The 24,944-nt window shown below is 34.8% G+C and overlaps 1 protein-coding gene across 2 annotated transcripts in view; it reads right to left on the minus strand.

Annotated features, from left to right (window-relative positions):
* Window positions 1-24,944, minus strand: part of LOC126974719 (scavenger receptor class B member 1) — a 125,654-nt gene that overhangs the window by 45,056 nt on the left and 55,654 nt on the right. The window contains exon 1 of one of the 2 annotated variants that reach the window (XM_050822312.1): window positions 5,246-5,334. The exons of the other annotated variant lie outside the window; for it this stretch is intronic. Within the exon in view, the coding sequence (XP_050678269.1) occupies window positions 5,246-5,294 (49 nt within the window). The 5' untranslated portion in view covers window positions 5,295-5,334. Of the gene's footprint in view, window positions 1-5,245; window positions 5,335-24,944 lie in introns of those variants that run through there. 2 annotated transcript variants of the gene reach the window in all.

Below are 24,944 nucleotides of genomic sequence, written 5' to 3' on the forward strand. Positions count from 1 at the left end.
AGGCGCCGTTGTGGTACCCATAATATAGCCGGCACCCTGTGCAAAGCAGCCTCTCTGGTAATGACGACAGGTTTATAGTCCAGTAAAGAAAAGTTTTAAAACGACATTTTTTTTCGGAAGTTTAAATTCTCGATCATATTTTCAGTTTTTTATGTAAAATAAGGATACAGAGTCAAATAATCGAAAATTAGCTTGAAAGGGTTGTAAAAACAATAAAAACTACCCCGAGACAGCTTTTTGGCGATTTTCTTCGAAAATATAATTTTTAGGGAAAACATTCAAACAAAATCGATAGATATTAAAAAAATCTACAAATTTGTTATTATCACTTTCCTCGTAAATGCAATAGAAAAAGAGATATTTGCATCCAAAAATTGCAATTGAGCCTGCTGCTACTGATAAAGTACCCTAATGTTTAAAAATTCATAAAAAATTAACAAATTAACATTTTTTAATGTTTTTTTTTAATTCTTTTCTATTTTTCATGATTAGCATTTACGAGGAAAGTGATAATAGACAAATTTGTAGATTTTTTTTGTTATCTATCGATTTTGTTTCAATGTTTTTTCGCTAAAAATTATATTTTCGAAGAAAATCGCCAAAAAGCTGTTTCAAGGGTAGTTTTTATTGTTTTTACAAACCCCTGGAAGCTCATTTTCGATTATTTGACTCTGTATCCTTATTTTACATAAAAAACTGAAAATATGATCGAGAATTTAAACTTCCGAAAAAAATGTCGATATAAAACTTTTCTTTACTGGACTATATGTGACAGCTTCTTAAGGGAGGGTAAGCCTTATGTTTCGCTCCTGTGATTCCTCTGGTGTTACAAGAGAACGTGAGTGGCGGTCATCACTTAACACCAAAAAACTAACAGCTGAGTTTTGCTGTTTTAGAGTTCTGTCCCCTAACAACCCTTCAAAAACTTATACCGTTGCCAGCTCTTGTAGTAATATTTTACCGAATGACGGTGAACATTTAACTTTAGGTGATGAACGTTTCCCTACTACCTTCCAACAAAGAGGATGCAAATACTATGAAATAAGAGGCGGCTCTGCCTAAGTAAAAATTGAAATTTAGTTTAGTATGAAACGTGCAGTCATTTGACTAAGTTTGAAATAGTAATTACAATATTATTTCGACGAAGTATAATCCGGGCAAGTTTGAAAGCGAACAGTTGTTTAAAACGTAATTGATTTCGGCTATCTTCGTTTTTTACAAGATTATAGCCGTCATCTGTCAATATGTGTATGTCTGTGTATATGTCTGTGGGCTGCTGAAAATCAGCGCTGTGTTGGTATTATTCCAATGCAGCATGACGCTGAGTCAGTTCCTTTTGATAACAATGACTGCTACACAGTACTTTTAAATTAAGATAATCACTATAATATTATGCATACATTTGTTTCATTTTTTTTTTTTTTATCATTTGTATATTTTTATGCTAAGTATAAGTTTTTAATTATTATTTTTTTACCTCTAAGTCTTTCTTAGTTGTATTATTCTGTGTGGTTTGTGTTTGTTATTAATAAAGTTTTCATTCATTCATTCATTCATTCATTCAATATATCAATGACTGCATGTTTCATACAATCGAGTTTTTCTTAGAGAATTTAGCTAGGCTGGCTTCCAATTCCATTATAATACAGGAAATAATAAATAGCCTTGAACCAATGAATATATTAATCATACGGTTATATTTTTGCAATTGTACAGTTTAGAACATCTGCTGACAAAATATATACGTCATTCGTTTAGATTGCACAACAAAATGGCCGAATACTCGATACTGCGGCGGACCGAGAAACGATCTACATAATGAACCGCATTGCGGTTGCTATTGCGAAAACTGCAACCAATAATAATGTTTTATGATATACAGATATGATCGATACAAGTTTGATATTCAAACTCGATGACTAGTGATGTGCTGTATACTTTTTTTTAATGGAAGAGGGCGACAAACGAGTGTATGGGTCATCTAATGACCGCCGCCCACATCAAATCGAATCAAAACGTTTATTTAACTTATAGCATTGATTAACAATGGCTTAAGTTCAGTCATACACTTAATTTTATAACAATAAATAAATAATATCAAACAGATAAAATTAATATCAAACAAATAATATAAAAAACACCTGCAACCTCCTGCAATACTAGAGGAATCATGTAAGCTGAACGTGAACGCGTTTTTTTTTATGGTAGGTACTGTATTGTCTTGACATCTAGTCTGAATTAAATATGTGTTAATAAACATTGTCACTGTCATGACATCGACAGTGACATTATATGTTTTTTTATATGAAAATAAGAGACGAGACGAGCAAGACGTCCAGCTGATGGTATTTGGATACGCCCTGCCCATTACAATGCAGTTGCAATCAGGATACTTGAAAAACCCAAATTATCTGAGCGGCACTACGATTGCGCCCGTAACCATGAGACACAAGATGTTAGGTCGCAATTGCGTAGTAATTTCACTAGCTACGGCGCCTTCATTGCCGAAACACAGTAATGTTTACACATTACTGCTTCACGGCAGAAATAGGCGCTGTTGTAGTACCCATAATCAAGTCGGCATTCTGTGCAAAGGAGCCTCCCGCATGTGTGACATTAAGTGCCAACTTTAAAAAATGCACAGCACAACGGGAACAGCAGTTCAAATCGGCCATCGGTTTTTTGTTTCTCCCGTGACCGAACGTGAGACATTACAGGTACCCATGTCATATTGCCCTGGAAAAACCGCATATTTAAGTCTGTATCCGCAGATTCGAATATATTGTGTCTAGACCAGCGAATACGGATATGGATACACATCGGTGGCGCAGAGGCTAGAGCGGTTTCTTCTCATCCGAGAGGCGACGGTTCGATTCCCGCCCGCCGCCTGCCAACGTATTCTCCGAATTCATAACGTTTATTCGACGTTCGGTTACACTGGTCATTATTCTCCTAACAAAACGAGCATAGGACCGAAGCGACCTCATGTCAAATAGTAAAATTTCCTATTCGTCTGCACCTACAGAGTTCATCGTATGATACGTGCAGTTCTAGTAGCAATATCGAACGTCATTTATTGTTGGGAGATGCTTATTTTGCAAAATTTTGACGTTTGGTTGAGTCGACAACTTAAAACATCATATAATAGAGCATATATGACCCTTTTAGTAGTACAATATTTTAGATTTGGAAGAACAATATTGGTAACATAGCCAGCCTAGCGAAACTCTTTAAGAAAAAACAATTCACTCGATTGTATGAAACGTCCAGCATGATAAATTAACAGATGACAGCTATAATCTTGTAGAAAAGGGAGATAGCCGAAATCCACTATGTTTTAAGCAACTTTTCGTTTCCCAACTTAGCCGGCTTTTATTTCGTCGCCATAATACTGTAATTACTACAGTATTTCAAACTTATGTCAAATCACTGCACGTTTTATACTAGACATTTAATTATTTAATCTTAATTAAATTTTTACTTTGGCAGTCCCGTCTCTTATTACGTCATATTTACATCCTCTTTGAACATCGAGCTTGTCGTTCAGATGTTATTGACGCGCGGCTCCGATGCAGGTAAGGTTCAATTAACGTTTCAGGAGAATGATAGGAGACTACGAATTTAGAGCAAAAAGTGGATAGGCATAGCATCGAAACTTAACGTCAACGACTATGAAATTAGGAGAATAGCACGGGCAGGGGAGGCTCCATTGCACAGAATGCCGGTTAGATTATTGGTACCACAACGGCGCCTATTTCTACCGTGAAACAGTAATGTGTAAGCATTATTGTGTTTCGGTCTGAAGGGTGCCGTAGCAAGTGAAATTACTGGGCAAATGAGACTTAACATCTTATGTCTCAAGGTGACGAGCGCAATTGTAGTCCTGCTCAGAATTTGAGGTTTTCCAAAAATCCTGAGTGGTACTGCATTGTAATGGGCAGGGCGTTTCCATTACCATCAGCTGAACATCCTGCTCGTCTTGTCCCTTATTTTCATAAAAAGGGCCTTTTCATGCAAAAATAGGCGCAAAGCATTAGGAAACTTTAACTCAGTTACGTTTTGAAGAATTATTAGAACATGTATTTTGTAAGCACGATTTTATTAGCTTAGTCTGTACTCTGTATCTATATAATGGAATATTTGAAAGTGATTTTCACCCACTCAAAAACGGCGAACTGAATTGAAACTTCTCAAGGACCAATGAAAATAAAATACTTTAACTTGTTATGTGTGTTTGTTTGTATGTAACGGAATCTTTTAAAGTAACTTCCGACCCCATCGGATTAATTTGGAATTTAGTACACTTATCAAGGACTGATTATAATGATCCCTTTATCCTTACCGGTATTTTCAGGACGAACGATGTCTTATATTAAATATCCGGTTGTGTCTTTGGGCAAAGATCAGACAAGCGCACACCAAAAAGTCGATTTGTTGTTACGAAATTATTTTATTTAAGAGCAAGGAAGCAAAAATAAATAATTATTATAAGAAAAATAAAAACCAATATAAAAAGAGGAAAATAATTTTCAATAACTTTAAATAAGTAGTAGTGTGATTAACAATGAAAAGTATTTTATTGTTAAAAAGCGAGGGGTGCTTTTATAATATAGATACTTTCGAAATGACTTTTTTTCATATTTTAAACAATGAAATATTTGCCATTTACATTCATAGGTGTCATTTCTTCCCACATTAAATAAATTTTAATTTGAATTGTAAGAGAAAATTGCACGAGAAAACTAACAATAAGTTAGCAGACTTTTTAGATGGTAAAAAGTCCAAATTAGGCACTACTAAATTTTATTTTATGTGCGAGTTGTCCATTAAACATAAGTAAAGTCTTGGAACCCTATACATAACAAAAATTTTTTGAATTAGGCAATATTTTGCGGAAATCCATAACACTCCACTCCAAAAATCGAATCCAATTTTGTGAGTTTTCTTGAGAGTAAAACCGCCAAGATTTGGACCCTATATATCACCATATTTGATAACAGGTCTCGATGATCTTTTCAACCGGTCCATAACGCCTGAATAACATTCTGAAAATCAAACAGCTAGAAGTCTCCGGCAGAAACTAGTTAAGAACACAATCACTTTTTGTGCTCGTGAAAGTAAGCCATTTTATATACAACTGAAATCTGAATCTGACTGATTTCACTGATCAAGGCTATTTCGAACGAAGCAACACTCAACGGTTAAGACAATCGAGGAAAAAATTAAGAAAAAACAAAACACTAACTTATTCCCCGGCGCGCGTTCGAAATTAGAATCCAGACGTTGACAGCCATCTTGGAGAGACACGCCGGGCACGCATCCAAGCAGCGTAACGCGCGCGTTGCGACTGGCGCGGCCGCTATTGCCGCGAAACTCGGCCACTTTTGTGGAAATGTAACGGTTTTTTCGTCGAAATCAACAATTTAGCTAGGGTTGTCACTGATTACAATACTCAGTACTCAATATGAAAATAAAATCGTTTTCAAAGGCTGTTCCCAACGATTGTTGTTTGATGAGCAAATTTTCAAGTAAACTTGAGTCGGATATCTTAAAAGTGGTCTCACATACGTAGAATATTCAGTAATATAGATTATAGCCTAAATATCCGTATAAAACAGCATGAATCGGGCACTAGACTGCAAAGATGGAGTATCGGGGAGAATGGCAACCCCCTCCTGTAAGCGTGGTCTCGGTCGTACCAGCTCGTTCCAATGCGAACCGGTACTCGTATTTAGAAGTATGTATACGAAATAAATTATGCTTACTACTGGCCGTGCGTCAACATCTTATAGCAAGTTTTTTATGACTTTCTTTCATTAACTTATACAGATAACATTAAAACATTCATTCAAATTAACACCTTATCTTGTGGTAGTAATGTTCAAAGTTTACGAACGAAAACTCTGCCTAATATACGCGTAGGCAGAGTTTTGCTTTGGATATTTTTTTAGCGAGAAAGTGAGTCTAGTTGTTTATCATAACTCAAAGCTTTCTTTGCATATTTTTAATGGAATAGACGTCGAGACAGTGTTATAGATAGGTCTATTATTACGATGTTTAACAATTTAAAGTTATTTCTTACGCAGTTATGTTTTTTCCATATTTCACTGGTAACCGGCGTTTTCAATATGCCATCTCTAATGTAAGGCTGGGTTGCAACAACTAACTATAGCAATAATAAACATGTTAAACCGTACCGGTTTAGCCAAAAAAATAAGTTGGACCATTTGACAATTTTTATATGACGTCATAACTTTAACTGTTATCCGTAACCGTCCAATATTCGCCGGTTAAAGCTATTGCTAATGTTAAATAGCTAAATCGCGACCTGTCATAAGTTTCAGATAAATATTGGACTTTGACTTGATATTTCACTTTTTAACTTAAACTATGCCAAAGAATATGATTGTGCAACACATTTCGCAGTCTATGTTAAACTCAGCGTTGCTGTTAACGTTAAATTTGACTTAAATCTTAACTATAACAGCTAATACGATGCAACCCAGCTTAAGGCCAGATTTAGAAGTAACGAACGATGGCGTAGCAAAGCTATGAAACGAAAAAGAAAGTGTGTGTGGTGAAGCGAGTGGAAAGATAAGGGAGACGCTTCGCTAGCCTTCGTTCGGTGTATGTGGACAAGGCAGAAGATTATTTGGAATCCGGATTTAATTTCATCCGTAAATGTTCATTACCAGATCCTTAGATTATTTATACGTTTAGATAGACTGTGAAAGCTGTGAAAAGGTCTAAAAAAAAATTGAGGTTACAGTTAACCTCTATTTTGAACAATGCAAAGTGACTTACAGTGGGTGGCTGCTTTGCACCGGATGCCGGCTAGATTATGGGTACCACAACGGCGCCTATTTCTGTCTACCGTGAAGCAGTAATGTGTTAGCATTATTGTGTTTCGGTCTGAAGGGCGCCGTAGCTAGTGAAATTACTGGGCAAATGAGACTAATTCAATAATCTTGAGCGGTACTGCATTGTAATGGGCAGAGGGTATCAATTACCATCAGCTGAACGTCCTACTCGTCTCGTCCCTTATTTTCATAAAAAAAATACAAATCGCATGTGTTAGACGTAGCTTCTGACGCACACTAAAGTAATAAACCTGACCTGTTTTAATCGGTGCTGTATAGCAGCAAGAGGCTCTATTAAGTTACGTATAAATTATCTTAAATCAAATCCGTATAGTAAACAGAATATATGTCATTTTAAATTATCTTATGTCAAATTCATATAAATGTAACATACTAAAAATAAAAATGGGTACGATTTTTAACCGAATTCAAAAAAGGAGGAGATTCTCAATTCGTCGCTATATTATTTTTTTATATGTTTGTAACCTCAAAACTTTCGACTAGGTGAACTGATTTTGATAATTCTTTTTTTATTTGAAATCTGGTGCTTCCCGTGTAGTGTCATCCAAGATAGGTTTGTAACTACATACATAGTTATAGGTGAGATGTGCTTGAGTTATAGTGCATATTATATCTAATGTTCTGGAATAGTGTTTTTGAAGTCGGTTGGGTTTTTTTAAATTTTTTTTTCATTATAATCCATCAAATATTAAAATGCCTTAAGCAGGCAATCACTGAAATTAAGGGTATAACATTTAAAATATGTTGAAACTGCATGGGCGTGGCCTAAGTAAGCGGAAATTCTATTTATCCCAATACCACACAAAGGAGATAAGCAAGTGCGCATACACGGCTTAAAGAAATAAACGTTAAAGCTAATATAACATATTCAATTTGTGCTAATATTAATCAATTAAATAAATTTATTTTCTTGGTAAGAATTAGTAAAATATGGTACAATTCTGCCAAACTTATTACTAACTACAGATTGGGATATTCACTACTAAAAATTTTAACAAAAAAACGACCAACTTCAAAAACAATAGATATCATATGCACTAAGAAGTATAAAACTAATAATTTTTATACAATCTAATTCTAGTTACGATTACTGTTATTTTTGGAATCGGTTTTATCGTTTTGTCGTGGATGCCATCGTCAGATCTGGACCAAATTATAATGGGACCACACGGGAAGCATCAGATTTCAAATAAATAAAACAATTATCGAGAAAATGTAATGTAATATTTGGTTCTGGTCTTCAAAATATTTCGTTAATTAAAATCATAAAAGGTGTTTCAAAAATCCAAATCTGTCAACTGAAAACATCGTCATTCCCACATCAACAGCTCAAGAAGTTTATAGCAGGGGTGCTAAAGCTTGAACAGCTGGCAATCTACCTCAAAATCTTTAGACTACGGTCGATCGACTCTGAGAGGCTTCATGTATGTGTGATGAAGGAATATCGTCTAGGTAGAGTGTCACGATGACATAGATATTAGTTTTGCGCACAATAATGTGCATTTTTTAAGTCTAAGTAAGTGTAGGTCTGCTCTAAATGTCAATGTCAAAAAACTCATAATTATTCAAAATTGCGAGTTTATTGGCTCTTACAAAACAAACGCGTTCTAGTGTCTAAAGTTCTAAACTTAACTAAAGAGTCACTTTGGTTATCGAATCTGCATGTTACTGCATGTCCTGAGCATACTTTTCATAAGATGGTACGTAATTACCGATTTTAGTTACCTAAAACAAAATCTATGAATAGTTCTATATGGGATTTTTTCTCGAGATCGACTCAAAAAGCACTCGCGACCGACCGTTTGAGCACCTCTGGTTTACAGTTTTTGGAAGGATGTTCTTTTACGCTAACAGTAGAGTGAACAAGCCAATATAGTCACAGTAACGAAAAAGCCTTATGACGTAGTTTGGATATTTTGACATATTTCAATGTTTCAGTTACAGTGTAGCCCAATTAGTCCAGAAATGAATAGATAAAGCAGCGTTTCTCGAATATTATCCATGGAATGATGATTAAATATTTTCCCAATTAAATTTTATTTGTTGCTGCCTTAAATTACATAAAAAATGAATGATAGAAATGAAAAATAGAACATACAATTTCAAGATAAGGAGAGATAGCATCGAGTGGACATATTATCGGTTATTCCTTAAGGGCGCTCATTATTATTTTCATACAAACATTTTAAGTGAAACCATAACATCGTACATCGTGGTCCTTCGAGCCGGATGTATGTAATGTCACAGCAGAACTGTCAAACTATGCGTGAAATATTTATTTCATAGAATTATTCATACAACGACATATCGTTGTAATTCATATTTCTTAAAAAAATTACTGATAGGTATCTAGTGCATTGTATCTATCTGTCACCATGCGGTATGAGTTGGATTAAACAACATGCTTTTCGATCATGTTCGGGTTGACTACAGACATGACCACGAAAGGCCCTCTTCAGTTGTATTTGTATTCGTTGGATTCAATTACTAATTGTGTTCACGAAGCATCCTTACACAAACAATGAGTTCAAGCTCTAAATGTTGAAGTATCCAATATACGATATTTTATATTTATACAGTTTATTCCTTATTCTGTTTATGAAATATTTGATATTATATAAACACCATTAATATAATATTAGATGCAGCATCTTACAAACTAATATGTTATGTACAGCCATTGTAAAATACTCTATTTGATAGAAAAGAGTTACCGTTGAGTTTCCTGTATGTTCTTCTCACGAGCTCAACTTTTTACGAACATATGGTAAATTCAGTAATTTAAAAGAAATATTTATAGTGGCAAATAAAAGCGCTTGGTTCAAGCCGAATTGAATAAAATTAATTTGAATTTGACTAAGTCAAGAAAGTTTATTACAAAAGAATACTTTAGCCGGCCAGTCAGATGACACAAAGCGGTTGTGCGAGGCAAGAAATGTAATTAATTGAGATTGTATGTATTATGTTAACGAACGGAAAAATATAGCGTGATTCATTATAATATTTCGTCATTATTATTGGCTGCAGGTTTAATTACTACAACTTCCTTACAGTACGCATTCCACAGTACTGCGAATGTATAGAAAATACTAAAGATGTTAATATCAGGGTGATTTATATATCTGATATTTGTCTCAATATGTCGTTGTGCGTCACCCATATCACAGGCTTTTTTTATTGGAGGACAAACGAGCGTACGGGTCACCTGGTGTTAAGTGATCACCGCCGCCCACAATCTCTTGCAAGATTCCAGAGAATTCCAGGGGAATAACAGAAGCGTTGCCAGCCTTAAAGGAAGGAGTACGCGCTTTTTTTGAAGGTACCCATGTCCAAGAAACATCGTACAAGGAAGCTCATTCCACAACTTTGTAGTACGTGGAAGAAAGCTCATTGAAAACCGCACTGTAGAGGACGCCACACATCCAGATGGTGGGGATGATATCCTAACTTGTGGCGTGTCGGGCGAAAGTGGAATTCGGCGGCAGGAATCTGGTTAACCAGGCTATGCTAGTTAAAGTTAATAATCACCAGGAACAAACATAAACTTATAATGCCTACTACTCGGCGGCTACTAAGTCGAGATAGTAAGTCTTTTGTGGGGCGATGTATATGCTTTTACAACAAGATCCCAGAAAATTTTCAAAACAAAAGTATTAAGATATTCAAAAAAATTGTTAAAAAACGTTTGTGTGGTACAGGTTCCTATAACATAAATGACATTCTTAATCATACCACAGATTTATTATGTATATTTAAAATTTGATAAGTTCCCTTTATTAGTAATGAATCTTTCTAATGGGACCAATCTAGAGAATAGAAACTCCTTACAGAAATAGGAACCCGATAAACAATCCACTCGACTTGATAACGGCTTTTTTCAAAGTCGGAAACATCACTGATTTATGACGAGTGCCAACCCTATAAGCTGGTACTCGATTCGCGTAATAGATTTCATAATACAATACATACCGACCGCCTTCGAGAGTACATTGCTCAGATGATGTGAACGGAAACGAGGAACTCAACCAAAAAGCAGTTAACTTTTTGCCAATCTAGTTACGCCCCGACTTCACCCAGTTTGACATTTGATAACAAATAGTTGGACAACAGTGAAGAATTCCCTTCCATTCAATAAGATAAAACACTTTGAAGTTATACTTCTTTTGGCGCGTTAGGTATGAGCTATTAGTGAATTTTCCGATGCGCGCGTACACCCGTCAGTCCCGTCACGTAAAGTCGGCACCCTGACCGTAGCTGGTCAACTAGATCGGTGCTCGACAAACTTAGTAGCCGTCCTGCTCGTCTCATTCCTTATTTTCATAAAAAAAAGACTTACAGCACAATTTAAGTAGTTGGTTATCATGAGGTAAAATGTAAATAACTTTGAAATCAATATGTTTTTTTTATTATTTACCTTTGATGATTTATACGTCTAGATACCGATAACTGTGAACACGTCGAATACTGGCGAACTGTTGGCCTCTATTTACAGCATACACACGCACACTAAATTAATTAATTACACTTGTATAAAATCAATGTTCTAATAAGCATTAATGTATAACAAGAGACTTGATCCTGCAGACAAACTATCCAAACAGTTTTGCGGGACTATTTTAAGCTTTTAAGATTCTTTCTGTAAATGATTAATAGTATAAATAAATAATAATAATAAATAATATAACTTACCTATTGTTGCCTAATAGCAAGAGGCTCTATCTAGACGTATATATTTTTAAGTTTGGTCTCTAGCGGGTCTCCCAATGTTAAAAATATACGAATATATAGAGATAAACCAATAAACAAGACCGAGAGATAAACAGCCATACTCTTTCTCTCTCGCTCCATACCATAAAAAGCTAAACAGACAAACAGTCAGAGATATTTTACATTCCTTCCACCCGGACATTCACAAACTATATTCATGTACTTTTTACCTTTACAAAGAAACTTGTTCAACTTGTAGAGTATTAATGCTTGCAATAATAACAAAGAAACATTTTTTATGACAATAAGGGAGGAGACGAGCAGGACGTGCAGCTAATGGTAATTGATACGCCCTGCCGATTACAATGCAGTACCGTTCAGGATTCTCGCTTGTTGTTATAAAATAATAATATAATTGTTAAAAAACGTTTGTGTGGTAAAGGTTACTTTAACAAAAATGACTTTCTTAATGATCCCACAGATTTTGAATGGAGTGACCGCCCACAGGATATTAAATAATAAATTTTATTGTACAATTTTGTAACATTGTATCAATATTTTAATAAAAAAGGAAGAAGCATATTCTTCTCAGGTCTGAGGTAATTTATTTTATTAAGGTAGGTATTATTGAGGTAAAACCTTTTGGAATTAGTTTTTGATATTCAATAAGTGATTTTCTATCCAATTTTAAATAAAAATATTTGAATTTGAATAAGATTATTGGTATCTGTATCAGCCACTAATCCAACCATCAGTCGTTGCATAAACCTCGGCTTTTTATACGAGTTCATATAATTTCTCGCGGCATTAGTTCAAGGCGAACCACTGCGTTGTATTCGAGAGGGTTTCGCAAAGCGTTCGCCAATTACCATGGATTGTGTCATTTGTTGTTTTAAGGCTTCGAGTTTTTTTAAAGGTTAGCTAGGAAATGTTGTGTTACATATACAAAAAACTGAAGAGTCTTCAAATACAATTTGATCGGTACTATCAATTTGGAAATGGACGCAATCTGTAAGTATTCAAATTAATAAGAACTCCTGTTGTGTATATTGTGTTATCATCATCATAAGCCGGAAGACGTCCACTGCTGTACAAAGGCCTCCCCCAAAGATCTCCACGACGATCGGTCCTGCGCTGCCCTTCATCTACCGTATTCGGTCCATCTTGTGGGGGCCTACCAACACTACGTCTTCCGGTACGTGGTCGCCATTCGAGGAATTTTCTGCCCCACCGGCCATCTGTCCGTCGAACTATGTGCCTTGCCCACTGCCACTTCAGCGGGCAGGGCACATGGTTATTGTGGAACTAGTTTTTTACAGCCTGAGATAACTTGTAAACAGCCTTTAGTAGGGGAGCCAATATCGCATGCAACTAGTGGACTATTCAATGCTAGAGGGTAACCAAATTAATCTACAATAAGCACACTTAATCACTTAAGTAGATGTCATATTATTTTCATAAAACTCTTATAAATTTCTATTAATAGTATCTACAGTAAAAATAATAGAATAAAATGCATATCGACTTTTGAATGCCAGAGGACGCAGTAACATTAACTCCAATTCAGCATACTAATAATTGAAATAGATTAAATTTGTAACCAAAATTTATGAACGATGCGGGACTCGAACCCGCGACCTCTCGGGTTCCGTGCGAGCGCTCATCCACTGAGTCAACCGTTCGACTGACGTATCGTTCGTAAATCTTAGTATGTCTTGTTCAACTCTCAGTTTGTAGAACGGAACCCGAGAGGTCACAGGTTCGAGTCCAGCATCGTTCATAAATTTTGGTTGCAAATTTACTTTAATTAATCCCAGAAGAGAGAAGTACATTTTAAATATCAGCAAATTGTTTGGATTTCATTAGATATCATAATTTTTCCAATAAGAGTAATAACGAGACGTCATGTCACAGGAAGTCGCTAATCGCGACTGAGCCAATGTTGCGGACCACCGCATAATTGTTACACACTCGAAGCTGCGTGGCAATTCCGCTTGTATTTTTTACTTCGTAAATGAAACCATATTGTGTCATGTGTGTTTTCAAATACAATGAAATAAATAATTTATTTGGCCTTCTCATCTTTTAACAGTACCTACGGAACTCTAAAATATGTCAGCCATTGAGTACTTCCGTCAGAAAATACATAATTACAACTATAAAATTCAGTATGACGCGGTAATCATTTGCCAACCAGTGACATTAAGCATAAATTTTTCATCGAAACAACCTTTCGAACCAGTTTTGTAAAGAAATAATATAATATTCATTTCATATCTATAACAAAACATTTTATCTTAATATTAATATGTTTATATGTTAAGTTGGATTTTTTTAACCAGTTTGTTGATTTTTGTTCCAGTGAACTCCTAAACTAATGAACGGATTTTAATAGGGATTACTTATAGAGTGCAGTATAGTCCAACTCGAGATAGGATATAGGATAGTTTTTATTTCGATTTGGTACCCATAATTAGTTTTATTTCCATACTTGTTTAGATTGTTTTGTATGGACATATTTTCTTTGAGAGAATTTATTGACGCACGGACAGTTCTGCTGTGAAACAATTTCATTATAACAACAGGGAGCATATTTTACGAAATAATTCTTGATGGTATGAATTAATATTGACAAATTTCATAAAAACAGTATTTTATTTATTATGTACAGAACAACGTCTGTCGGGTCAGCTAGTATCATATTATATACTTATAGAAAACAGGTAACTATGTTTTTAATCAGTTAGTATTTAACGCTAGCTCGTTCCAATATTAGTTTGATTTTGTAATTATATGAATTTCATATACTAAGTAAGCTAATTAAATCAAACTATATCCTAACTCGATTCAATCAAATCATAGCTGAGTAACAAACACACGTAAAAAAGGCTAAGTATATTTACTACATGCATAATATATATAATATTTTTTTTTTATGGAAAGTTAAATCATTGTCCAAATGAGGCTACAAAAAAAGTCAAATTAAAGATGACACTAAATAGAGTTTGTGTGTCCACAGCCTTATAAAAAATACCTTTAACAAAAACCGTAACAAAAGTCACATATTAATTCAAAAAAAGACTTGCTTATCAGACAAGAAAAATCATTGGAATATGTTTCCGTTAACTAAGACCGAATTATAAATTGTGTATAATGTAAAAATTCTCATAAAGAAATCTCGGTCCAGTTTCAATATTTATTTATTTTTAATTATTATAAATGTTTAATGTGATAAATGCGATAGAAGACACACAATGAAGCGACGTCTCTACGCAACGCCAAGAGACCCAGCCGTTCACAGAGCACTGGATCCCCGACAATTCGAGCTGCTCTGCGTTGCACGCGGTCAAATGGATCGAGCTGATACTGGGGTGCGCCAGACCAGAGATGACAGCAATACTCCATGTGTGACCGGACCTGCGCTTTGTAGAGCGCTAGAATGTGAGCCGGCTTGAAGTATTGCCGTGCTCTATTAATGACCCCCAGCTTCTTGGAAGTCAATTTGGCTTTGCCCTCCAGATGGCCACGGAATTGGCAATCGCTCGAGATTTCGAGACCCAGTATTCCGATACTAGGCGAGGCTTTAAGGGAAGTGTTGTCGAAGAGAGGTGATACGGCAAATGGGGTTTTTTATATACAAAAATCATAAACATAGACAACTAATTTGTAATTACTAACATTTAGTTGATAATTATTTTTTATTTTGCATTTTATTCATTTCTATACTACTTTGTTTAAAATAACATCTTGTTATAACTGTATTAATTGAAAATAATTGTTCTTTTCTTGTTAAATATTATGTTATTTAATTTTAAGCGGCTTCACACACAGATAAGCTTCCTAAAGTTTAAGCGTGTGTTATTATATTGTAAGCTATAACTATATTGTATTTTAAATAAATATTATAAAAAAAATCATTACAATAACTATTTAATTTTTCGCTGTTCTTGTAATAAAATAATGTAAAAGCAGAACTGTTAATACTAAGCGTTAAAAACTTGGATTAAACTGTACAAAGTGTGCAAAATTTAATTAAAATGGATGTAGTAATTTAAAGTTCATAGCGGAAAAACAACTTAATGCTGATTTTTTTATAATATAAAGACAATAAACATTTAAAAGGCAACATTTATTTTATATTCATTACACGAATAAACTGAAAAAAAAAATCTCCAAGCTTTGCGCTCGTCGATGTCTTTTCTACTAACTTAATGGATACGGGCTTCGTATTTGCGATAAACGTAGCATTAAGCTGAGCGATTAGCGTCCCTATTGCGAGAACAGAAGAATGAGATACGTTGAAGAAGGGAAAACTGATTGATCTACACAAATAAAATTTGAAAACAAAATTTTATGAACGATGCGGGACTCGAACCCCGCGACCTCTCGCGTTCCGTACGAGCGCGGTTGCAACTGATTTTATTTGTGAAATTAATCACATACGTGAGGGTTATCACTTTAAAACATTACAAATTGTTTGTCATTTGCAAGAGCGACATCCCAAGTCAATTTCCTAATATGCAAATATTGAGGTGGAGCAGCTTATCAACTGTAAAGTAGATCCTGTAGATGAAGCCACAACCTGAGAGTTGAACAAAGCATACAAGATTTTTTCAACGATACGTCACTTGAACGGTTGGTTCAGTTGGAAGAGCGCGCGCACGGAACGTGAGAGGTCGCGGGTTCAAGACCCACATCGTTTTTAAATAAAAAAAAAATCAAATTTTATTTGTGTAACTAATCCCAGAAGTGAGGGTTATCAATTTAAAACCTAACAAATTATAAAATATACTGATTAATCTGAAAATTATTGCCTGAAAAATAGAAACCATAGACTTAAGACATTCTAGAGTATAGACGACCCGACTGTATCAATGTGTTATGTTAAATTAGTATCGCACACAATCGAGAACTAATTACATCTTGACAATTTTCAAGGTGATTGATTAGTTTGAACTGTGTTGGAGTGCAACGATAAAATAATATAATATACAAATGTCCATATTTTATATACATTCCTACTAATATTATAAATGTGAATGTAAGTTTGTTTGTTACGATTTCACGCCTAAACCACCGAACCGATTTTGATAAAATTTAGTACAGAGATAGACTGGGGCTTGAAAAAGGACATAGGCGACCTTTTATTGAAACAAAAGTAAATGGAGGGTTGAAATAGGGGATGGCAGTTTGTATTGAAATTTGATTCATTATCAAACAAAAATTACACCATGAAACTTTGTATTAAGGCACTTGATAAGAAATAATTAATAAACAATTGTTCGACCATTTTTGAAACTTTGACCTACATGAAGATGAAATAGGAGATTAAAGTTCACAGGGAAATACTATTAAAGAGACTGTCATCTGGAAATCCGTTGTATCGTAGAAGTAAGTTGTATATATAAGTTTGAATATGTATAATTTGAAAATAATCCAAAAAAATAAAAAAAAAATAGCTAAAGTAACTATTCAATGCGAATGAAGTCGCGGGTAAAAGCTAGTATAATATATAAACATCCCTATTTTATATACACATACATAAATAATAAAAAAAGGTTTTAAATTTTTTTTTTCATACTATAATTATTAATTGTATCTAGAATCCATTATATCACGAAACTGGTACTGTAGTTTTCAGTTTATCACGAAACAGAAAGACAGATAGCTGAAGGACTTTGTTTTCTATTATGTAGTGATTATTATTTAATAATAATTTTCCGATGGTTATTAATAACCGAATACTTAGGTAGGTTCATCATTTTTCTTTCTATTGACAGAACAGCAGGTGTCGGGTCAGCTAGTAATATATAAAGCTAAATAATAAACAAGTGAGATATTAAATAAACAAAAACAACTCACTGTTCCGCGATTAACGTAATGTTAATTCCATCAGGCACATTAATATATTTTGTACATACCTACTGTATTTTTATCTAGGGCTGTCACTTAAGTAAAAGAAAAGTACAAAATATAATAATAATAATATTAAAAATTTTTAATCGCGTAATCCAGAAGGCGTCTCAATACAAAATATGTGACCAAGTGTTATATTTTGTCTCTTTTCTGCACAGTTATGAAAGCAGTGACAAAACACTCTTGATCACGATATATGTACCTATACGAGACATCTAAGTCATTTTACATTTTACGGTGTTTTTTCATAGCTTTCCTTACAAGCCGCAAGATATATTGACAGTCAGCTGATATAACTGATAAGTACCAGGTATCCTTGTACCAGGTTGCGCGCACACCGACATCTGAATTCTACATCGTGAAGTTAGTTCTAGGTGGCATGAAAATTGATAACTATATTCAAGTGGTATATTCTAGTATTTTTTTATATTTAGAACACGTGCTTCGTAACAGTACAATTAAACAGTGTGAATAAATAAATATTACTTTGATGTTTTTATGAAATCAATTTCATATACGACGGTGATAGTATTTACTAATAATTTATTAGTATATCTATATATATTGATTATTAGTTATAAAAGTGATTTGAATAAACTGTTTTGAGTGCATTTATAGATTTGAGGTTAATTGTCGGTATAAATAATTTATTTACATCGTTAATTAAAAATTATTACATTATTATATAAAAAATATTTTTTTTCGTTTTGTTTTATTTCTGGTATATTAACAAATTTTATGTATTAATAAAAAAATAATCTATACTTGTTTATATTAACCTTAAATGCTGAGTGTTTATACTATCTTTCATCTTAACTATTTGTTAAAATTTGATTTATTTTTCCATACGCCAAAGAAGTATAACTTCTAACGCGTGTACATAAGTACACAACGTTTTTTTTTTCATAAAAATAAGAGACAAGACGAGCAGGACGTTCAGCTGATGGTAACTGATACGTTCTGCCCATTACAATGCAGTGCCCCTCAGGATTATTGTAAAACCCACAAATTTAGAGCGGCACTACAATTGTGCTCGTTACCTTGAGACGTAAGATATTAAGTCTCATTTGCCCAGTAATTTCACTAGTTACGGCGCCCTCCAGACTGAAACACAGTAATGTTTACACATTAATGCTTCACGGCAGAAATAGGCGCCGTTGTGATACCCATAATCTAGCCGGCATCCTGTGCAAAGGAGCCTCCCACTACATGTGGCAGCCCTATACGAATCTTCACCATTTTTTGCGTCATCATCTCCGAAGGTTACAGTGCCGTCTGTCCGTCATTCTTTAATCTATTCGTCATATAAATGAGATAATCAGTCACTGATGCTAATTGATTTTTTATTAGGCACGCTGAAAAGGAAGCTCAAATTATCTATGTCTAATAATATCTCTAATAATATTAAAATACCCTCGAATTACGCGATATTTGCGGAAAACCATTATATTACAAGAACCTAGTTAACCAAACAAATAGGAGACAGTTTTTATATAAGAGTGGGCAAATTAGCAAGAGTCCAAAGTGATGGGAAGCGGTGGGGCAGCCGCCTATGAACATCCACAATACTATGGGTTAAAAGATACGTCGCCGGCCTTTAAGGTAGGAATATGATCTTTACTTGAAGGTCCCTAAGTCATATCGGTTCGGGAAAACAGCAGCCGGTAATTGAGGAAAATGAAATTATCAGAATACTTTTTATCAGTGGGCGGCTTCTTTGCATAGCATAGCTATGGCACCGGCTAGATTATGGATACCACAACAGCGCGTATTTCTGCCGTAAAGCAGTAATGCGTAAACATTATTGTTTCGGTCTTAAGGGCACCGCAGGTAGTAAAATGTGTGCCGTAGTATTATGTAGTGTATGCTTATGTAGTGCCGCTACGAATTTTTGGGAAATCCGGTCTGCCTCGTGCCTTATTTTCATAAAAACAACTACTTATAAATAACTATTTTGAACCGCCTTGACTTAGTTTAGGCTGACTGATAATTACAAGTTAAAATATAGCACCTTGCTCTTAATAACAGCAAAGTTTGCTACGATGTTTACCTGTTTTTACATTATTGCAATTTACGTTAAGATCTCTTGATTTTTTTTAAATACAGGTCGTAAACAATTTGTTATGTTTTATAAAAGTGATAATCCTCACTTCTAGGATTAATACCTTATGAACGATGCGGGGCTCGAACCCACGACATCTCGCGTTCCGTGCGAGTTCTCTTGCAACTGATCTCAGGTTGTGGCTTCAACGGAATGGCTAGCTCACTTGGAAGAGCACTCGCACGGAACGCGAGATGTAGTGGGTTGGAGTCCCGCATCGTTCATAAAATTTAGTTATCAAATTTTATTTGAATACAGGTCATGTTACTCAGTGACCCTGGTAATGGTGCATGATTAAAAAAATAAAATCATTTGAGTACTATTTGATTTTATTCATTGTAAAAACTACAATAAGTACCTACACGTACACACAAAAATACAAGTATTTCCTCGTTATTATTAAATTTATGCGTCCGTGCGTCATTGTTCATGACACACCCGTTTACGAGAAATATGCTTCTTATTAAAATAATTTCATATGTACGTGTATGTAATAATCTTCATTATATTATATTTACATACAAGCTGACCCGACAGATGCAGTTCTGTCAATAGAAAAAAAAAAGATACAACTATTCGGGAATAATGTAGGCTAAAGACATGGGAAATGTGCAATCTAAGTAAATGAGTTAAAAATGAAACAAAAAATCGTATTTAAGCAAACAGAATTTACATTACCGCTTTGCATTGTCAATTTTTTTAAGTATTTAAATGGATATAGTCGACCAGTGCCAGAATTGGCAAGCGCGGGGCCCGTGCAAATTATTTTAAAGGGACACCACTGTTTGAAATCTCTGTAGATGGCCAGCCCATCTATATTTGCCACTCCGAATTCAATATTCAACATCTAAATAAGTTTCACTTATAAAATTACCCGGCCAGTAGTATATATAGTAGTATTCAATCGCATTATGCTATGTGGCTAATCCGGAACTGCGGGCGACCTAATTTTAATAGAGACAAGGGGCGGTCCCTGCCACCTACTTTAAAGGCATAAAAGGCATTTATTTTCTCAAAATTGATTCCTTTAGAATTCTTTTTGATGTCATTTCTAATAACTACTAGATACTACTACCGCTTCGGAAACAAATGGCGCTCTGAGAGAGAAGAAGCGGCGCAATAAACTCTCCCAGCATTATTTTTTTGCGCTCTTTTCAATAAAAATATACAATATTGTACAGTCATTTCTATCGCTATAAAATTTGAAATAATTTAATAAAATTTTGCTTTGAAACGCATCTCGGAACAAGACCAATAGTACCGCCGTACCTATACTTAATTGTCATTGTGAGTAAATTTTGTGAATCCGTTCGTACCGCACGTATCATCACCAACGGCGCACCCCGCGCCCCCAACCTTGTCAAAGCGCGCACTACGAGCACAAATTCGTAGTGCGAGACGGGACGTGACCGCGAACTCCCTACACTCACCCTGATGATCAAACAGCGATGAACCGAGAATTCAACCAATTTTCAATTATTAAGGTCATTAATTACATGTCTAGATAGACTGTGACAGCTGGGATAACGTAAAAAAAATTGAGGTTGACAGTTAACCTCTATTTTGCGCAATGCACTCGAACTAACAAAAACCGACACACAAATCTCGAGTGTAAGACGTAGCTTGTCACACACACTTAAGTCCAGCAGCAAGAGACTATCTAGACATATAAATGATCTAAAAGAATTATTAAATTTTTGGCCGCTACTGTAGTCGGCTCAAATACAAAGTTGGCAAAACACTATATATCATCCCACTGTATTCAAATAAATATTTACACTGGCTTGTATAAACAGAGTATCACGGAGTGTCTGTACGTCACGGATTGAAAACAAACACGACGAAGGCTTGTTTCGATTGTTTTGTAAACATCGCAGACGACTTCCACGTTCGCTTTGAGTGGCCAACTCGAATTTTAACTAATGTAGGTAGTTATAGAAAATAATATTTGTTCATCATCATCATCAGCCGGCAACTGCCTACTAGCACTGCGTCTTCCGGCACGTGGTCACCATTCGAGGACTTTACTGCCCCAGCGGCCATCTGTCCGTCGAACTATGTGCCCTGCCCACTGCAACTTCAGTTTCGCAATCATTTGTTCCACATACAACCCAGTAACCTTAAATGATGCTAAATTAGATCTCAATACAATAAGTAAATACAAAAAGTACTACTTAATATTGTCATAAAATTTTCTTTAATACCGATACGACATAGGGACCTCCAGGATTTGGGCATACTACCAACTTAAATGCCGGCAACGCTCCTCGTGACCTCTGGCGTTTCAGATGTCCATGGGCGGTTGCCTCACCACTTCGAATCACGTGAGTCCTTTACCGTTTGCTCTCTGTTATATAAAAAACATATACGTGCATACAAAGTACTTCCTACTCACTTATCAGAAGTGAAACCTGCATTGTGCATGAACCTCTAAACTACATATGAAGTCCTGGTACATGTTGCTAGGATGACACATGATTTCAACCGCTATGAAAGACATAACTATCACCGCTAACATATTTATGTTCTCCTGGTGTCTATTTAGTAATACGTCGTGTGCATATCGTCAGAATATATATATTAAGGTATACTCGCGTCATACATAAGACAATCTCTTCTTCAACTATGATCGCCTGGTACCAAAACACTATATAATGCTTTCTGTCTCATTTTCTCCCACGTTAAATCTTATAAATTTATTTATGTGTCTGTCTCTTTTTACTGTCACTTTTTCGTTTCATCGACCATCAAATCACAACAATGCTAAAGAAGTTTTCACTTTAAAAGTATTTAAAAATGGCTTTTGGTCTATAATTGGTGACTTGGTCCAACTCACACTTGAGCGGTTCTTTGAGTATAATTTTATAATACACGTATCTGTTACTGCAAACATATTATATGTTATACTAGTAATGCACAAACTAATGATAAAAGCCTGTAATAACATGAAGTAATTCTCCGGCAGCTTATGTAATTCAAAGTAATAGTAATATTGTACGCAATCTGTTATGTATGCGTTCGCATTTACTTTGTAGAAGTAGTGATGTGCCATTCATTTACATTTTTAAATATTTACAAATATATTTCGTTGTCAACCAAGCAGTAATGGAATCTACCTCTCTTCCGAGTGCTAAATAGTGCCTTACACTACACCTAGTAAGAAAATACAAATAAATTATTACAAATTTATCATCAAATATATGTAAAATATTTTTAGCTACCGTTTAGCTACCAGTATTTTAAGATTTTTTATTAATATTGTTAATTTAAGGTGTTGAATTTTTGTTGCTTGTAAACTTCTTGCAAACGTTGGGGTAATAAAACGTACAACGTAGGTACTAGAGAACACGTGTCATTAAAAAGAGAGGTAACATCGTTAACTAATTATCAATAACAACATTCAACATAAGTTGTGGCTAGTTGTATTCAACACATTTAGTCTATGCTAAGCGTTTGTAGCAACAACACGCGTTTGAGTGCTGGGTTTTGTTTAAAATATGCCACCGAAACACAAGTGACGTTTCACCACTAAGTTCAACGTAATATTCCTAAAACACGTTTAATTTAATTATAATTATCGATTAACTGTTGACGATACGACATTGCGACCAAAATTCGTTCACGTCATTACAAATATGCCAGGTTTATTTGTAAGGAGGGACATGAATGAATGTGCACGTCAAAGGACTTGGCCCGCTATCTTTTTTCGGAATACAATCGGAAAGTCGGAATACAAACGTAGTACAATCCTTCATTACATTAATGATTTCAAATATCAATTTAACAAATTGAACGCAGAAAGCTATGCACTAACGGCCGTCCCCAATATTCATTCTATCTCTTACTTGAGATAAAAATCCAACTATCGTTGACTTTTCTGTCCCAATAAACTTATCGACGGTAACACACCTTATCCTTACACGCTGTCTGTCAACGGGACGACGTATAGAGCTTACCAGAGATAGAAGTGTATGAAAATTGCAATTCCTGCGTCCCAATATAACGCGATAAGAATGACTTAGCGGGTATATTGGGACAGCTCCAGATTTTTGACAGCTAATTACTGACAGTAGAATATAGTAATTTATCTCTGTTTGGAACGGCCGTTAATGATATCCTTCTAAAAATATTAAGGCTGACACATTATTTGTATGTAAATTATATATACCTATATAGTATTGCATGTTAAAATCTATGAGTATATATAAAATCACTACATATTATAAAATAAAGTCTTTCGCCGCGTTTGTCTGTCTGTCTGTTCGCGATAAACTCAAAAAATACTTTACCGATTTTTATGCTGATTTCAGCGATGGATGGCGTGGTTCTTAAGGAAGGTTTCATTATATAATTTTTCATATACATTAACGATATTTGTTCGAGGTGTCGAAAAAAATAAGCCGTCTGGGAGCTTTCAACGAAAACGTTGTCTCTTTGAGATAAAACAAAATAATGTATTGTCGAATTTTGTATCTTACATAAGTCTACAGACTTACTATAAAGTCCGCGATGGCATATGTCTTTCTCTTAATAGATTTTTATCCATTTGAATACTTTAAAAAGTTGGCAATTATAAAGCGAATATATAAAATCTGTTCTGTCAGTCTGTCAATCAAATAGAGTATTTTACAATGGCTGTAATATACAAAAGAAATTAGTTTGTAAGGTGCTGCATGCAATATATGAATAATGTTTAAATAATATCAAATATTTCATAGAAACGAATAAAAAAAAACTGTGTAAATATAAATTATCGTATATTCAATGCATCAACCTTTATTTAGAGCTTGAATTCATTGTTAGTGTAAGGATGCTTCGTGAACATGATGGTCGTGATTACTGTCATTATTAGTAATCGCATCCAACAAATATAATAATTTATTAACTATAACAGGTTGAATTGGCACTACCCATTCACGAGTTGACGCATGGACTAGCCATCGTTCCCTTCACATATATTTGAGGGAAGGAGCAATGTCAAGTTGTTTCTTTTACTAAAATAATGGCGCGCCATGTATGACGATCTTGTACCGCAGTTGCTATCTTCATATTGGGCACTTCCGCCCCAGGGTTGCCATACTTCTTGTGCCAGGAACCTTCTTCTCTCTCTTAACCATGTAATCGTTTTTTGGTCCTCCTCCTCCTCCTTACAATTTACACCTTTTGTTAAATGCCCTCAATGGCATCTGTATTTGCAAAAAATACTAATAAAATAGCGTCATATTTTATTCACCCGTGACCATGCAAGCTGTACTTAAAGCACTCGAAATGTCAGAATGAATAATAAAACAATGTTAATTCTCGACATAATATACATTAGTATTTAGTAATAATTACAC

This window comes from Leptidea sinapis, chromosome 33 (genome assembly GCF_905404315.1).
Source record: "Leptidea sinapis chromosome 33, ilLepSina1.1, whole genome shotgun sequence".
Lineage (NCBI taxonomy): Eukaryota > Metazoa > Arthropoda > Insecta > Lepidoptera > Pieridae > Leptidea > Leptidea sinapis.